General features: G+C 54.2%; 2 protein-coding genes across 11 annotated transcripts in view; both read left to right on the top strand.

Moving 5' to 3' along the window:
* Positions 1–55, top strand: part of LOC100727414 (NMDA receptor synaptonuclear signaling and neuronal migration factor) — a 6,277-nt gene extending 6,222 nt beyond the window's left edge. Inside the window, exon 12 of the mRNA XM_063257722.1 lies at positions 6–55. Within this exon, the coding sequence (XP_063113792.1) occupies positions 6–55 (50 nt within the window). The remainder of the gene's footprint in view (positions 1–5) is intronic.
* On the top strand, positions 13–16,467 carry Golga2 (golgin A2). 10 transcript variants are annotated; one of them, XM_005003982.4, is made up of 27 exons: positions 13–180; positions 2,185–2,307; positions 3,200–3,280; positions 6,044–6,154; positions 6,389–6,432; positions 6,533–6,596; positions 6,995–7,051; positions 7,232–7,312; positions 8,129–8,167; positions 8,437–8,499; positions 8,582–8,675; positions 8,782–8,888; positions 9,912–9,970; positions 10,297–10,438; positions 11,000–11,089; positions 11,194–11,301; positions 11,644–11,731; positions 12,074–12,408; positions 12,610–12,723; positions 13,524–13,748; positions 13,826–13,901; positions 14,026–14,114; positions 14,300–14,518; positions 14,595–14,697; positions 14,777–14,883; positions 14,964–15,123; positions 15,215–16,467. In XM_005003982.4, the coding sequence occupies exons 1-27, from the start codon at positions 97–99 to the stop codon at positions 15,427–15,429; spliced, it is 3,078 nt and encodes a 1,025-aa protein (XP_005004039.2). In that variant the 5' UTR covers positions 13–96; the 3' UTR covers positions 15,430–16,467. The 10 variants fall into 10 exon arrangements, with proteins under 10 accessions (XP_005004039.2, XP_005004038.2, XP_013008808.1 ...); XM_005003981.4 differs by having other exon boundaries at positions 12,071–12,408; XM_013153354.3 differs by lacking the exon at positions 3,200–3,280 and having other exon boundaries at positions 12,071–12,408.
* Positions 16,468–16,767: the final 300 nt, after the last annotated feature.

Below are 16,767 nucleotides of genomic sequence, written 5' to 3'. Positions count from 1 at the left end.
TTTAGTACCGCCCACATTACGCCTCTTGTGGCTGGGCAGCGTCCTGACGCGGTAGCAATCGGAAGAAATTCCGCAGTGGCTGATGGGATTGTGGTGATGTGGCCCCACCCCTTCCCCCCTCCCTGCCCCGGGATGTCGGAAGAAACCAGGCAGAAGAAATTGGCTGCGGCCAAAAAAAAGGTAAAACGCGCCCGGTCGCGAGCTCATGACCCAGCCCGAGTTTCCTTGGTGGTCGGGCTGTGGGCGGAGTATGTGCCATTCCTGAGGCAGACGGGGTGAGACCCCGGACGCCCCTAGTTCCCCCACTAAAGTCCTTAGCCAGCCCCGCCTCCTCAGCTGCCCAGCCCCCGCCCTCTCCGGGCCCCCGGGTGACTTTGGCGGTGACTCCCGGGGCTTCCCACTCAGGACTCGGCCCCTCACCTCTAGGAGCCCCAAACCGGACTTTCTCGGCCCCCAAATCTGAGGACCTCGGTCCCTTTCCCCTTTGGAATGGAGAGGAGGGCCGGGCACAGACCTGCTGGAGGATCGGGAGGGAGTAGAATGCAGTTACGTCACAGCCCCCCCCCAACTGTCATTACTACCTCCAGTTCGGCTTTTGATCTTCCCACCCGGCCCCCTAAGTGTCCGAACCCCCTTTCCGGTTTTTCTGGTCGCAGCGCAGAACCTGGAAGGAAACTCAGGACCATGGGAAGGAGTGCAGAGAGCTTTTAGGTTCTCTGACTCCTTTAACTTAGACCCCAGTTACGCACAAACTTCACCAGGGAGCTCAAAGCGTTGACAGTATCTCTGGGTGACCACAGGAGAGCAGGTTTTTGTTGGTTTTCTCTCAGGCTTCAACTCTCCAGAGAGACTTCAAATTTTAGTTTTTTCCTGAATTTTCTGCTTTCTATTTGAATTCGCTTTGACTGGGACCAGATAGCATTTATTCAAGTTCGTCGGAGGGAGATCTGCTTCCAGGAACAGATCCTGGAAAACTGAACTTCACAGCGTCGTCTCTACCTGGGGTGCTTAGTGTCACAAGATAAATATGAGTCCTTTTATGTTTGTTTTCATATTTTTGTTCTTTTGAGACAGGGTCTTGCTGTATAGTGCAGCCTGGCTTGAATTCACTATGTATCCCAGGTTAGCCCTGAATTCGTGGCACCTTCAGCCTTCCAAGTGCTGGGATCACAGGTGTGGCCACCACGCGTGGCCCCGCCTCCCGGTTTGCTCTGTAGGCTTTCATCTCAGGATGCGCCTGCCTTAGCCTTCCAGTGCTGGGATTGCAGTCTTGTACCACTATACCCGTCTACTTTCTGAAACATCAACTCTACTTGATTTTCTTGAGACAGACTAAATTTGTTAATGTATTTAGGGGTGACATATGTATAGATTTGTGAAGAAGGATAGATTTCTTTTTGAAAGGATGCTTGAATTAGGCTGTTAATTACCAGGTTCTCTAAGGCTGTGTCTTGACTGCTTCTGGCCTTAGGGCACATTGATGGAAGTTTGAGAGTCTTGGTGTAGTGCTAACAGGTGTGTAAAGAAAGTACCCGGATGTCTGCTTTCTAACCCACCAAAGACACAGCTCCTTCCTATTTAATGTTTACTTTTCCACCCCTACATCTGGCTTTGCTCCCTGGGAGTGACTGATTTATGGCAAACCCCAGAGCTGGGAGTTAGAAGATTGATTTTAAATCCATTATTGCCTTTTCTATGTGTGGAGTATAGTGCTGGGGATTGAGCCGAGGGTTTTTAGCATGGTGGGCAGGTGCCATACCACTAAGCTACACCCAGTCCAATTATTGCTTTTTTTTTTTTTTTTTTTTTTTTTGGTACTAGGGATTAAGTCTAAGGAGTCCTGAATTACCTGCTACAATATCTCCAGCAGCTGGGGTTGTATTTTTTGGATGGTCTTTTTGAGACAGGGTTTCATTGTTCACACTGGCCTTGAGCTCATTACGTATCCTAGGCTGGCCTCGAAGTGGTGATCCTTCTGCTTCAGCTTCCCAAGTGCTAGGATTACAGGCGTGTGGCACCATGCTTCGCCTTTGTTTTTGACACAAGGTCTTACTGATAGCCTTCTTAGTGCTGGGATTATAGGGGTGCACTGTCATGCTCAACTGATAGGAATATTAAAAACTGCAGGAGGATATGGAAACAGAGGCTTGTTTTCACAAATATCCTTGCTTTTCCTTTCCACAGTTAAGAGAATTTCAGCAGAAGAACAGCCCTAGTGGTCCAGCAGTAGTGAAGAAGAAGAAAAAGCTGAAAAATGATGGTAGCCCTGAGACAAGCACTGCTCGCGATGACCACTCACCGGAGGAGGTGAGTCTCGGCTGCCAGGCTGCTGGGGTAGGGGTCCCCGTGGCAGTGGAGGGTCATGCGTACTGGTTAGAATTCTCGTCTGAGGGGTATTATAGCTCAGTAGTAGGGTACTTGACTAGTATGTATGAAGCCCTGGGTTTGAGCCTCAGCATTGCAAAATAAAATACACGTATTTATGCATTTATGTATGAATGACCATATGTAGTATACGCATATCCAGAGAGACTATACTCTCCTGAAGTTTAAATGAGATGTCTCTGGCTTCATTTGAGTTCCCTCAGGCACTGTGTGAGTAAACCTTCAGTGAGTGATAGTTGTTACTATTTGATTTTCCTTAACCTCAAGGGAAGCCAGGCCAGGGAGAACAGCCACTCACCATCAGACTCTGAAAGAGTCCCAAGCTGTGGCATGGGGACTTCCAGGCAGCAGGAGTAGCAGATCTGATTTTGAGTACACTTGCCATTAGCTTGCTGGGACATCACAAAAATCACTCTCTCCCCTCAGCGTCTTTCACAGTTCATTTTAAGCTATAGCCTGTTGTGTTCAAGTGATTCCTTAACTTGGGAGTTTGGTTTTGAAAATAGAGATGGGGATCCAGAGCCTTCCAGATTCCATCTCCATCCCGAGTCTGAGGAGGAGGGAGTCTCATGTACAATAAGGGCTGCATTGTTCTGGTGATGTGATTCTGTTACTCGGGACGGCGTCCTCACCTACTTGTGTACCCTGATTGGAAGTGACTGGAAGGTGGCACAGGTCCTGGTATTGATCTCCTCTGCTCTTCAGTATTCCATTTCCATGAGCCCATTTCTTCCTTGCCTGACTTTCTTGCCTCTCTAAGCCACTTTTCTCTTTCTCCCCCCTGCCCTTGTTTTTCCCTTTTCGGCTTCTGTAGATTCAGGACATTCTGAAGGTGCTGGTGTCCGACCTTAACCGTTCCAATGGGGTAGCGCTCCCCTCATTGGACAGATGGCAGGTGAGGCAGTGCTTAGGCTCCTCTCTGGCTTGCTTTCTCCTAGCTGTGCATGCCCCTGAGGCTTCTCTGGCTTGGGGATCCTCTGCTGCTGGCTTATTTATGTTGCTGCCATTAACCCTCAGCCTGCCTGTGTTTGCTTCTTTACCTGCTTGGTCAATTGGGTGTTTTTCTACCCCCATCTTTTGTCCTCTTGGAGGAAGTAACACATACCTTAAGGATAAAAGCTAAAGTGGGAAAACTTTTGAGAGCAGGTATGTGGGGTTGTGGCTTTTTAATGTCCTTTGTAGTGCTATCAGAATGAGAAAAATTTAAAAAAATACCTTGAGGTTACGCCTTCTGGGCTTTTATCCCTCAAAGACCAGTAGATCATAGAAGTTTGTGATTTCTTAGAATTAATTTATCTTGGTTTGAAACTGAGAAAGGAAAGTTATGAGAAAACAAGTTTGCATTAGAGTCACAAGGATTAAGTCTGATTTTTTTCTAGAGGAACTGACCGCAAATAGTATGAAGTTAACCAGACAGTTGAGTGACCAGAACTCTCTGCCCCTAATCTGCTTTACAAATCAGAGGCTGCTTGGCCATGTTCTCTGGGCCCTAATAGCAAGGCACTTTGCTAAATAATGGCGAACATAGATGAGCAAGATAAGGTGTCCATGGGGCAGACAGAGACCTCTGAAAACAGCAAGGGACAAAGTGGCAGTATGCAAATGCTCAGTGGACTCCAGCTGGAGGAGGTGGCATTTGAGGCTGCTTTGAAGATTAAAGGTGGGAGGGCTGGGGATATAGCTCAGCAGCACAGTGCCTGCCTTGTAAGCTCAAGGTTGTGAGTTCAATCCTCAGCACCAAAAAAAAAAAAAACAAAAAAAAAATCCAAAACAGATTAGAAGTGAGTCACATTCATCTGCATGGAGAGAGGGGGGCAGAGCAGGGTGGGGAGAGCTAAGCTCGCAGCTAGCATCATGAGCTCAAAGATCACTTTCCTGAGATGTAGGGCCTGGGTCTGGATGGTGAGGAAGCGGCTTCTTCCAGATGTGACTCTGGCACCTCTTCCTTAGCTAACTTTCCCCAGGCTATCTGACCTGTTCAGGGAGCAGGGCTGAGCCGGGGTCAGATCCTGCTGGAGGGGCATGGAGAAAGGGATGGACGGACCTCTTGGCAGGTGCTGGAGAGTTTTCCCAGCATCACAGCCATTGCCAGCGGGAAGTCAGGTCTGCTCAGGTGCTGTGACTCACCTGGTAAACTCAGACGTACTGGGACATGTTTAACTGCAGGATGTAAAATTATGGTAAGCTGGGTACAGTGGCTCATGCCTGTAATCCCAGTTACCCTGGAACCTGAGGCAGGAAGATCAAAAGTTTGAGGGCAGCCTGAGCAACTCGCAAGACCCTGTCTCAAAAATAATTAAAAGGGCTGGGATGTAGCTCACTGGTAGAGTGTTATTGGGTTCTATCCCCAAAATACAGAAAAAGGAAACTAAACAAATACCTCCAAACCAAAAACAAACAAAACAAAACAAAAAACCCCAACCCCAAAAAAACCCCCAACAACAACAACAAAAACTTATGAATTGACTTGGTTGCTTACAACATAATCATGTCAAGTATATTGGAAATACTCAGAAAAATATCCTCCCCACCCAGTATTCCTGGGTCTGATCTCAGAGATCAGTAGGAATGGAAGAGGCCAGCAGGGACCGAGGGCCTGGAGGGTCTGTGCCTAGGACTGCAGCCTCCCCTCGTCATGTCTCGTGTGTGGTCAGCCACTGCCCTCAGCTCTTACTTGTTAGATGCTCTCGGCTTTCTGGGCTAACAATCACACCAGGGACCTGGGTTCTAGGGTTATGGTCACAGTAAACCTGCAGGACAGGGCTCCTCCTGAAGTTCCCCAGGCTGTAGCATTTCTGCACGGAGAGAAGTAAGTGTGGGTTTTCAAGGGGCAAGGCTGAAGGGTCTGGAAAGACCGTCCACAGAGCCACACCATGCTCACGCACAGCCTCCTTGTGCAGGCCTTGGTGCCCTAGTGCTTGTCCCTTGGCAGGTGTCAGCTGTCCTGTCTTTTCCATTCTCTGCCCATCTGAATTATTGGACGTTAGACGATATTAGCATCTGAAGCTTCTTGTGTAGGGTTGAGGCCTAGACATGGCTGGTCAAGGAAGTGGGTCCAGCTGGGTGAGCAGGAGGGGTACCCACGTGTCCCAGAGTCTCAAATCCTAGGATTGTCCCCCAGTTGCTTTTCTAGAAAGGTTATCCGTGATCCCTAGAGGGCAGATCTTATTCCCTGGGTAAGTTTAGGTTGTTTCTGAATCAGACAGACAATTCTTGGTGACAAGGCAGGAGGGAGGGAGGAAGGAGGGAGGGAGCATGGAGAAGAGAAGGGCAGGAAGTTACATTGGCCATGAGGACGAGCTGGTCACCACCAGCCTCTGGGCAGCAGGACCCAGGACCGGGATCACTGGAAGAACAGTGCCTCCCACACCTTCCTTCTGCCCCTGGTCAGAGCTGGGCCTTTTTTGCTGGGCTGCAGGGAGACAGGGTCCTCGGGTTCCAGAAGGAGGCTGTGTGGGCCCTTGCTCTGAGCTTGGCCGTGTAAAATGCCGCTGTGGCCTGGAGCCTGGGCCATCCTTAGCCACACCCCAGTGGCTCCCCGAACTGGTGACTGAGCCTCTGACTGCAGCAGCGCTGTTCACCCGCTCCACCGTGTTGTCTGTGGCAGTTAGGCTGCTCCTCTCCTGCATGGCCCCTACAGCCCGCTGTGTTCTGACAGGCTCCCAGAGACCATGCTGCTCCTGTACCGCCTTCTGCTGCTGCTGCCACTGTGTCACCTGGCGGTGTCCCTTCCCCAGGCACTACTCTTACTAGCGTGGCGTCACTTCAGGTTTGTGCCTTGTTCCTTTGGCCTGCTGTCTTCCTGTGTGCTTGCCCAGAGGCCTATGCCCTCTGTGGAGTCTCCTCTGTCTTCAGGCAACGTGGTCTCTACCGCCACGTGCTCTCCTGGGGTCTGGGCAGGACAGGCCCGGAGGAGGCTTTTCGTTGTTGGCGGGCACTTGGTTTACCCAATTCCTGGCTCACCGGAAGTTGAATCACCACCCCCATGTCTCTTTCCAAACAGAACTATGATGCTGACAGTGAGCCTAATGTCATGGATGAAACCAAGTGAGTGTCACCTGCTGGGGCAGGAGTGCCTCTGAGGGGTCAGGGCAGGCCACTGCCCATCCAGCTGCCTGTACCCCTGACCCTGTATCTCCATCCCTAGGACTTTTTCATCCACCGAGAGCCTGCGACAACTTTCCCAGCAGCTCAACGGTCTTTTGTCTGAGGTACCAATTGGGGCCCAGATCGGAGGAGGGTGGAAGGATGGTGTCTTAGAAACCAAGGCAGGGCTTCATAAGAAAGTGAAAGACCTTGCAAGCAGCCAGTGTACTGGGCAGCACCGGACAAGTCCTTTGTTCTGAGTCTGTCTCTTAAAGCTGTACAGCTGAAGGACTTGGACCATGCAGTTGGTGACATCATTTATCCTGGCGTAGAAAGTGTAAGATGAGATCTGCCTGGCAGGGTGGGTGCCGGGGGTTAAGAACCACAAGAAGTTGGCACAGGGGCAGTGGTGGAGGGGCCCACGTTAGGCAGGAATGGTTTTGCCAGGACAAGGGGAGACGAAGTTGGAGGCTTGGCCACGATGGGCACAGAGGCTCTCCATGTCAGTTCTCCTCTCTCCTAGTCCACATCCTACGTTAACGGGGAGGGCCTCACATCTGCTAACATGAAGGATCTAGAGGTGAGTGGCTTTGGATTGTGGCCTGGTGACCCTGCAGAACAGTTAGTTCCCTTTCTCCTCCCACAGTAGGGCCTGGGCGCCCCACTGCCAGTTGAGACAGTCCACCTAGCCCCTGACCCTAATGACACTCTCTCTACCTCTCCTCCCGACTCCTCCACCTCCTCTCTGCATGCGCCTCAGAGCCGGTACCAAGAGCTAGCAGTAGCCCTGGACTCCAGCTATCTAACAAACAAACAACTCAGTAGCAAGATAGAGGAATTGGTAAGAGTCCAGTGGGGTCCCCTGATTCCATGCTGCCATCCTGGGCTCCAGTTTCCCCTTGGGGCTCTTCATCCACCAGGGTCTGGGGGTCCCTGGTACCAAAGAAAATGGGATCGTGGGGGACCTAAGTCTCAACTGGGGGGACCCCAGAGCACAGAGCATGCAGCTTGGCTCTTTCTTGCCACCTTCTCTGCTTCTTCTCTGTCCTCCAGACACCACTGCATGACTCCTCACCCCTCTTGTCCTTGGTTGTTGCTTCCAGTGGCAGCCCAAGCCCATGTCCTGCCCTGGTTCAGGTCCTAATCTGCTGTGATTTTGGATGAGTTACCTTTCCTCTCTGGGCTTGAGTTTGCTGCAGAGGTAGAATCAGAGACTGGCACAGGTCTCTCATGCCCTAAGAAGCAAAGATGTAAAGGCTCCCTGTCTGAAGAACGTCAGGGAGAAGGGGTGGCGTCTGACCTCTTCCTTGCACCCCTGCTGCTCGGCACAGTCCCTAGCCCACTGGCTAGCTCGGTTGTTCGGTGAATGCACCCTTTGGGCTGCAGGCTGGTGGAGTGTCATCTGTTTTCTTCATTTCTAGAGGCTTATGTTCTCATCTTCAAAGAGAACCTAGATTCAGACCTTCAGTGGCACAGCCGTGAAGGAAAAGCCATTTCTGTTTCCTTGGGAGTCTGAGGAGGTGGTTGTTCACGTCCCCATGGGAGCTGAGGATTTTCCCCCTCAGATCCATCCCTAGCTCCTGCCTGCCTCTCTGTGGTCTGGGAAGCAGTGTCATGGGGGCCAACCCCAGTCACTTTCCTTTGATTCTCCCCACAGAAACAGCAGAACCAAGATACTGTACAACAGCTGGAAAAAGTAATGTGATTTCTGTGTTCGCTTATTGCATGGCTGCTGGGATGGGGTGAAGATGCAGAGGGAGAAGCCCCAGGCTTGTCCTGCTCCCTCCCAGCCTGGAGAAGACTCACCCCCAAAGCCCAGCCTGGGCCCCCACTGGGTCCCCGATCGTCTGATTTTACTGGTGACCCTTTCCTTGGCCACTGGTGGCATTCTGGGGGCATGCTCTTAGACGGTCTATCTCTGGGGGCCCCCACCCCAGTAAGAGGTGCTGCTTCCCTCTGCTGTAGGAGAAACAGGAATCTCAGCAGAAGCTGGCAAAGGAGCAGGTGGCTCTGCGGGAGCAGCTGCAGGTGGGTGGACAGTGTGGTAACCCTGTGGGCCCGAGACAGTGTTTCTTTGCTATCTCATACATGTTCGGCTTTTCTTCCACAGGTTCACATTCAGACCATAGGCATCCTGGTTTCTGAAAAGGCAGAACTGCACACAGCCCTGGCCCACACTCAGCAGGCAGCCAGGCAGAAAGCAGGTGGGCTCTCAGATGCTGCTTCTTCCTCCGTCCAGCATCCTGCTCCGAGCCTTGCAGGTGGAGAGGGGTCTTTGGGGCTCATTTTGCAATCCCTCTGTCATCTCAGGAGAGTGTGAAGATCTTGCCGGGCGCCTGAAGTCTTCGAGGCAGCGTGTAGGAGAGCTGGAGAAGACGCTGTCTGCTGTCTCCACCCAGCAGAAGCAGGTGGAAAAGGTGAGTCCCTTGCCTTTCCGGCCCCTGCAGCCCAGGCATCACGGGCCCTTCTTGCTCCATAGTTGGTAGAAACATCCGGGGGCTGAGTTGGCTGCTGTGGGCAATTCTGGGGCTGTGTAGAGTGAGTCCTGGATGTGGAGCCTGAACGCTGGGCGCCTGCCATGCCCTTAACTGGCTGTGGCCTTGGCTAATGACTAGGAGGATGGATATGAGGCCTGTGCTCTGAGGGTGCAGGGGAGCTTCCCATGTTGCCATTCATGAGCCTGTGATTTACATGAACTGTGTCTGAGCGGATTCATAAATTCAGGGGAGGAGAAGGTGGCTGGGAGACATTTACTCCTGAGAGTCAGACTGTGAGAATGTCCCGCCCAATCAAAGGGCAAATGAAAGATGAGCCTAGAGAATTAGACCTGGGTATCCAAGCCCAGCTCTGCCTGGGTGCGTGTTAGGTAGGCACTTGGTGTCTGTGTTTCACCTACAATATGGAGATGACAGTAACTGCCTCAAATGGGTGTGGTGGCTTGTGCCTCCAGTCCCAGTCACTCAGGAGGCTGATGCAAGAGGATTACCTGACCCAGGGGTATGGGTCCAGTCTGGGCAACCTAGCAAGATCCTATCAGAACACAAAGAGGCCAGGCTTGCTGACACATGCTGGGGCGGAGCTGGTGGTGCACGCTTGTCTTCCCTGCACTCAGGAGGCAGAGGTAGGAGGATCCACACAGGTTCGAGGCCAGGCTGGGCTACAAAGGGAAGTCATGGCCAGCCCAAGCTCCATCGTGAAACCCTGTCTCAAAAAACCAGAAAGCTCTAAGGATGGACCTTAGAGTGAAGGCCCTGGGTTCAACCCCCGATACTAGAAAACACACACACATACACCACAAGACAGGCATGGCAACTTGGGCAGAGATGTCATATGTGACTGAGGGTGAGGAAGTGTCACTGGGGTGTGGTTACTGTGGCTGTGGTTTGTGTGCCAGCCCCCTTTGTAGCCAGCCAGTCCTGAGGTGACTTTCTGTGTTGCAGTGCAACAAAGAGCTGACAGAAGAGCGGGACACCCTCAGGCTGGAGTTATTCAAGAACAAGTAGGAGGGGAAGGGAGGCTGGGCCGGCCAGGGCCTTGGCGTGGGCATGAGGTTGGGGGTGAGGCACAGGACCATGGGGAGGGCCGCACAGGTTGGCATGTGTGCAGAGTTAAGCTCCCATTCCAGCTGTGCCGCTGACTCCTGGAGCATCCCTGGGCAGCTCAGTCCTTTCTGGCCTCTTACTCATAACTCTTGATTGCTAGAGTCCCTTCAATGCCAGTGTTCTGTGTAATGTGGCAAGGGTAGCAGGCTGGTCATCAAAGCGGTCCTTTCTTTTCTTGGTTCATTCCTTTCTGCACTGCCTCTGCCTCTGCTGCTGACCACAGCAAAAGCAATGAGGACCTGAAGCAGCACAACTCAGAATTGGAAGAGAGGCTCAGGGTCCTCACAGCAGAGAATGCAGCCAGTCAGCTGGGAATGGAGGAGCTGCAGAAGAAGCTGGAGATGTCTGAGCTGCTGCTGCAGCAGGTAGGAGGCTGCAGCGGGCAGTCTGAATCCCTGCAGCTGCCACTGCCTCTGAGAGCCAAAGAAATCTGCCATGGAATCCTCCAGAAATAGCTAGAAACCCATAAACTGGGGCCTTGTCCAGACCTGCAGACTCAGAGTATCAGTGGAGGAGCCAGGTATGATATGCATGCCTCATCCCAGCACTCTGGAGGCTGTGAGTTTGAGACCAGTCTGTGCTACACAGTGAGACCCTGTCTCACAAAACAAAACAAAAACAAAAACTGTTGACTTTTTTTAAGTGCCATAGTACTGGGAATTGTACCAAGCTATGTCCTCAGGTCTTTTTTATGTTTTGCTGTGACATGGGGTGTCGCCAAGTCATTAACTAACCTAAACTGGGCTGGAACTTGCTGTCCTGCCTCAGCCTGCCGGCTAGCCCAGGAGTCTGTTTCCCTCTTCCTGCAGGCAAGCCCCCGCTCTTCATGAGCCCAAAGTGTGCACCATTGTCGTGCGCTCTTGCAGGAGCTGTGGGGGGAGCACCCTGGGTTCCCAGAGCTGAACTTCTCGTTTTTCTCTGTCCAGTTCTCAAGCGGGTCTGCATCCCCTGACAGTGACCAGCAGTTCCAGCAGGCCCTGGAGGATCGGGCACGGCTGGAGACGCATGTGGGGCAGGTGAGGTTTCTCGAGGGAGGTACATGGAGGCAGGTGGGCCCACATGGCTGGGAGCAGGTAAGGAACGGTGACAGCCTCTCCTAATTTCTGTGTTGCTCTTGCAGCTGACGGAGTCATTGAAACAACTGCAGCTGGAGAGAGACCAGTATACAGAGAACCTGAAGGAAGAGCGCGCCATGTGGCAGCAGAGGATGCGGCAGATGTCAGAGCAGGTGAAGCGTGATGGCCCTCAGCAGCTCACACTGCATAGCCATACTGGGCATCTGCCTGGTAGGGGTGGTATTCCATGTTGGGTGGTTCTGTATGTGCTGTGCTGTGTGTGTGTGTGTGTGTGTGTTTGAGACAGGGTCTTGTTCAGGCTGGCTTTGAGCTATGTAGCCCAGGCTGGCCTCAAACTCGCAGTGATCTTCCTGCCTCACCTTTCTGTGTGCTGGGATTAGGCATGCACCACCACGCCACACCCTCAGTGTGGGTTTTGTTGGCGGTGGGGCTGGAAAGGAGATGAGCCTGTGGTCACCAGCCTGTCTCCCTCCACTCCCCTGTGCCTCGGGCAGGTGCACACACTGAAGGAGGAGAAGGAACGCAGCGTGAGTCAAGTGCAGGAGCTGGAGAGCAGCTTGGCCGACCTGAGGAGCCAGATGGGTGAGCAGGGATGCAAAGGATCTGGGAGCAGGGCTGGGGCCCGGGCTGTGGGAATGGCCTGGGAGTGGGGTGCATTCAAGCACACTGTGGCAAAGGGACTGGGTCTGTGCCAAGAGATGCAAGTCTTGTCATCTCTCAGAGCCACAGTGTCTCCATCTGCAGAGGGGGATGTGCCACTGCCGGGAGTTGGGAAGCGGCGTCAGGAGTGGCCGTCATATGGGTATGAGAGGTCATTAGGAAGCCAGGGTTAGAGCAAGGAGCCTGAATTAGGAGCTGAAGCCCGAGGAGTGTTCCAGGAAGCCAGAGGCCCTGACCATAACTGCCAGTTTCCTTTCCCAGCAGAATCCCCGGCCCCAGAACCCCCAGCTGGACCCTCCGAGGAGGAGCAGCGGCTACAAGCAGAGGCCAGCCGGCTGCAGGAGGAGCTGGGGCGCCTGACAGGACAGCTCCAAGCCCAGGTGCAGGACAACGAGAGCCTGAGTCGCCTGAATCGGGAGCAGGAGGAGCGGCTGCTGCAGCTAGAACGAGAGGCAGAGGTGTGGGGCGAGCAGGCGGAGGAGCGCAGGCAGATCCTGGAGAGCATGCAGAGCGACCGCACCACCATCAGCCGTGCTGTCTCGCAGAACCGAGAGCTGAAGGAACAGCTGGCTGAGCTGCAGGATGGCTTTGTCAGGCTGGTGCGCACGTCCTTCGGGGCCGAGCAATACACTCCTCTGGGCCCTCTTCTCCCCCTGTAGAAATGGGCATGTGTAGGTGGATGCCCCGTGAGCATCTGTCAGGGCAGAGAGGAGGCTTCTCCATGCTTTCCTGTGCTGCAGACACCCAGGTTGGGCCGGGTCTGCCTGCATTGGTGGCGCTGATTGCTCCTTCTCGTGTAGACCAATGAGAACGTGGAGATGACCAGCGCGCTGCAGTCGGAGCAGCATGTTAAGAAGGAGCTGGCCAAAAAGCTGGGGCAGCTACAGGAGAAGCTGGCAGAGCTCACAGAGATGGTAACTCCTGCCCTATAATCCTGGGCTCTGACCAAGATGGTGGCCAGGGGTGGGGAGGTGTAGGGGCCAGGACAGACCAGCTGCAGCCTGGGGCCAGGTAATCCCAGTGTCCTGCAGAGCCGTGCTGTGACTGATTCTTGCTTCCCGCCTCTGACTGCTAGAGGTGGGCAGGCCTGGGTTCCACCAGGTCCAGATGTCCTTATCTGTGCTAGACACCTGGAGCCCTCATCACAAGGGGAGTAGGGTATGTTGGAGGCTTAATGTCCCATTTCGCGGAGTCTCACTTTTCCTGACTTTCCCTGAAGGAGATCAGCCTTTTCCTCATAGAGACTTGGGGACTGAATGAGGCAAAGTCTGTGCAGTAAGGGTACTCATGGAGGGTGCTTAGCAGACGTGGGGTGGCTCCCTCTAATGCGTCACATCTGGGCTCTAAAGTCCAAGTGGTACAGCTGGGTATGGTCCACATGCCTGTAGTGCCAGCACTTGGGAGGCTGAGGCTGGAGGACTGTCTATCAAGAGTTTAAAGTCAGCCTGGGCTACACAGTGTTCAAGCCAGCCCAGACCACATTGTGACACTGTCTCAAAAAAACTACATATATGTGTACATATATATATATATATATATATATATATATATATACACACACACACACATAAAAGTAAAGTCCAAGTGGGGGGAAAGGCGGTTCATGGTGTGAGACTGGGTGGCTAGAGAAAGGCCTGGGCTCTGACTCACCCTGTTTATGGGTCAGAACTGGGAAGCAGGACATCCCCTGACTCACGCTGGGGGCCTTCTGCAGATGGACTTGAAGAACCAGGAGGCACAGGCTCTGCAGCAGCAGCGAGAACAGCTCCTATCCCAGCTGCAGCAGTACGCGGCAGCCTGGCAGCAGGTGGCTTCTGAGAAGGAGGCGCTGCACAGGCAGTTCCTGGTGCACACGCAACTCCTGGACCAGCTGCAGCACGAGCAGATGCAGGGCAAGACAGCTGAGGACAGGGCCCGCCAGGAGCTGCGGGAGACCCAGGTGAGGCCAGGCGCTGCGGAGGCTGGGTGGGAAGACCTGGCCACTTTGACGTCTGCTCACTTTCTTGCTGTCTGCAGGAGCGCCTGGAGGCCACCACCCAGCAGAACCAGCAGCTGCAGGCCCAGCTCAGCCTTCTGGCCCCACCTGGGGAAGGTGAGTGAGGTTACGGGAGGACTCGTGGCAAAGAGAGAATGGAGGGGAGGAGATTCGGGCGGCCCAGGGGACGTGATGGGATGAGGTAGCAGAGATGAGCTAGGATCCGTTGCTGCTCCCACAGGAGCTGAAGAGGATGAGGAGGATGAGGAGGAGGAAGCGCCTCTGCCAGATGTGACTATCCCGGAAGACATAGACAGCCAAGAGGCCATGGTGAGTTGGGGCAACTATCCCTTCCCTGTAGTCCCTAATTCTTTTGTTTCCCACCCTCTGATCTCTGCCCTCCTGCATAACTTCCCTTGGAGCCAGTGGTCGGTCAGACACCATCCCCCTAGGAAGGACAGGTGCTCCCCAAGGCCCTGAGTGGTCCCCTGGCACAGACATCCCTCTTCCTACAGGTGGCATTTTGTAATGCAGCTCTTGCCAGGGCCCGGGAGGAGCAGGTGCGATTGCTAGCACAGCTGAGGGAGCAGAGGGCACAGTGCCGGCGCCTTGCCCACCTGGCAACCACATCTCATGGTGAGCCTGAGAAGGAAGCCCTGGCCCCTGGGAGTGCAGGTGACAGTGTGTCTGCGGAGAGCCATGGGGCCCTGCAGCTGGCCATGGAGAAGCTGCAGGTGAGTCTGTTCCAATAGGTCAGGAAGGGCAGTTAGGGCAGGTGGCCACAGATCTGACCCACTGCTGTGGCTCTAGAGCCGCTTCCTGGAGGTGATGCAGGAGAAGGCGGAACTCAAGGAGCGGGTGGACGAGCTGGAGCATCGCTGCATCCAGCTCTCTGGGGAGACGGACACTATAGGTGAGTGGGGCAGGGTCCAGCAGTGGGAGCCGGGAGCTGGAGCCAGCACTCGAGCCTTGACTGGTGCCCCTTCCTGTAGGGGAGTACATCGCCCTCTATCAAAATCAGAGGGCGGTGCTAAAGGAGCGGCACCGTGAGAAGGAGGAGTACATCAGCCGGCTGGCCCAGGACAAGGAAGAGATGAAGGTGGGGCCGGGGCTTCCTGCTGCCGGTTAGGCCAGTGTGCGGCATGCAGCGGGGCAGGCACTGAGTGCCTCTTCCTCCAGGTGAAGCTACTGGAGTTGCAGGAGCTGGTGCTGAGGCTTGTGGGAGAGCGCAATGAGTGGCAGGGCAGGTTCCTAGCAGCTGCCCGCAGCCCTGCTGAGGAGCCCACGCTGGGGCCCAAAGATGCCCAAGAAGTTGGTGCTGCTGCAGCGGAGCAGGGTGGTGAGCAGAGCCCAGGGGGAGGGGGGTAGGTGAAGGGCAAGGGTGGGGTGGGGAGGGCAGCACAGCACTGTCCCCTCTGCTCTCTCTGAAGACCTTCTAGAGGTGAGCCTTGCCGACAGCGTGGAGCCTGCACACGAAGCAGCTGGGCTAGGCCCAGCGCCCGAGAACCCCACGGCAAGGCAGATCATGCAGTTGCTGCGTGAGATCCAGAACCCCGAGGAGCGCCTGGGCCTGGGCAGCAACCCCTGCATCCCCTTCTTCTACCGGGCGGACAAGAACGACGAGGTGAAGATCATGGTGATCTAAAGAGACTGTGCGCCACACCTAGGGAAGTGAGGCAGGGCTGACCCTACTGTCCCCCCACTCAGGTCCTGCCACTCTAATCCCTGCCATCTTTTATCTTTAGAGTAGTGAGAGGCACTAAAAAATTGAAAAAAAATTTAAAAACATAATTTTTTCAAAATAAAAAGAAAAAATGTGGAAAGAAAAATATTGAAAAACGTGAAAAGAATAGAAAAAAAAGATGAGCTCCCCCCCACCCCCGCCCTGTCTAACCGGGGACACAGACAGGTGCAGATTTTGCCGTATTGGTCAGATGTGAGTCTTTCTTTCTGGACTTCTGTTCAGATAAAGAGCTACAGGCTCACAGTTACTTAGCGGCTGCCCCTCTGTGGGGCCAGGGGCTCCCAGCAGCCCCCTTGCCCTTGCCAAGCCATCCTTCACTGGGGGCCCCCATTCTCTTGCTCAGGCTCTTTGGGGCAGGACAGTGGGCAGCATCTGCCAGCTCTTTGCACAGGTGGGGCTCCCTATGGGCAGGTGAAGGGGGTGGGGCCTGGCACCCTTCATTCAGCCAAGCTGTCCCTCTGTTCTGTGGATGGAGCCACCTGGCATATGGGAGATGAGTGCCCAGCCCCAGCCCATGTGCTTGAGGCACTGGAGCGGGCCAGTGGGGTCCCCCTGTGGGCTCGCCAGGCAAGTCAGTGAAGCGGTTCATTGAGGGGCGCCTGCCTCTGAGGCAGGACAGTGGGACAGCACTCTCCAAGGCCTTATGGTGATCAGGGTGCAGCGGGCCCAGCAAGGGCGGGCTGGGTGGGCTTCCCGCCCCCGTGTACATACTGTACCTGTGTAACATTTTGTATATTCCGGGGTAGGGCCGCCCTCTGTATCATAGCAGAGGCTGGAGCTAGTGAATCAGGAGGGAGGTTCTATAATTATTTGGGGCTGAGTATCTTATTTATTGGTAGCAGAGAACAGAGGAAGGAGACGGGGATGGGGTTGTGGTGCCCTGGTGATGCGGCTCCTGTTTATTTTGCTTTTCCTTTGGAATAAATGGATTTAGTCATATAGCCTGGCCTGGTATGTCCCTTGTCTGGGGCCTGGGGGTTGCCTGTAGCTTGGCACTGCGCAGGGAGCGGGCCTTTCCAGCAGAGGGCGGACTTCTGGGCTGCGAGAAGCCTGAGCATCTGCCTGTCCAGCAGGGCTGTGTGCATCTTCACGTGTCAGTTGGCAATGGTGAGGACACACCATGGGACAAGGACTGTCCATCCAGTGGGCCAGGGGTGAGCCCGACGGGCCTGCTAGGCTCCCTGCCCAACACTGGGGGCCAGCCCCACACCTGGCCCTCCCTTGTGCCATCTCCTGCCT

This window comes from Cavia porcellus, unplaced genomic scaffold, assembly GCF_034190915.1.
Source record: "Cavia porcellus strain 051 isolate PalLab524CR breed Dunkin Hartley unplaced genomic scaffold, mCavPor4.1 scaffold_1, whole genome shotgun sequence".
NCBI classification, from domain to species: domain Eukaryota; kingdom Metazoa; phylum Chordata; class Mammalia; order Rodentia; family Caviidae; genus Cavia; species Cavia porcellus.
The sequence above is the reverse complement of the archived record's forward strand: the minus strand, read 5'-3'. Positions and strand labels throughout refer to the sequence as shown.

Coding starts and splice junctions, on each gene's coding strand:
- Golga2 (XM_005003981.4), top strand. CDS start 97: ATGTGGCCCCACCCCTTCCCCCCTCCCTGCCCCGGGATGTCGGAAGAA. Junction 3,281..6,043: donor CCTCATTGGACAGATGGCAG/GTGAGGCAGTGC, acceptor GTGTTCTGACAG/GCTCCCAGAGACCATGCTGC. Junction 7,313..8,128: donor GTAGCAAGATAGAGGAATTG/GTAAGAGTCCAG, acceptor TTCTCCCCACAG/AAACAGCAGAACCAAGATAC.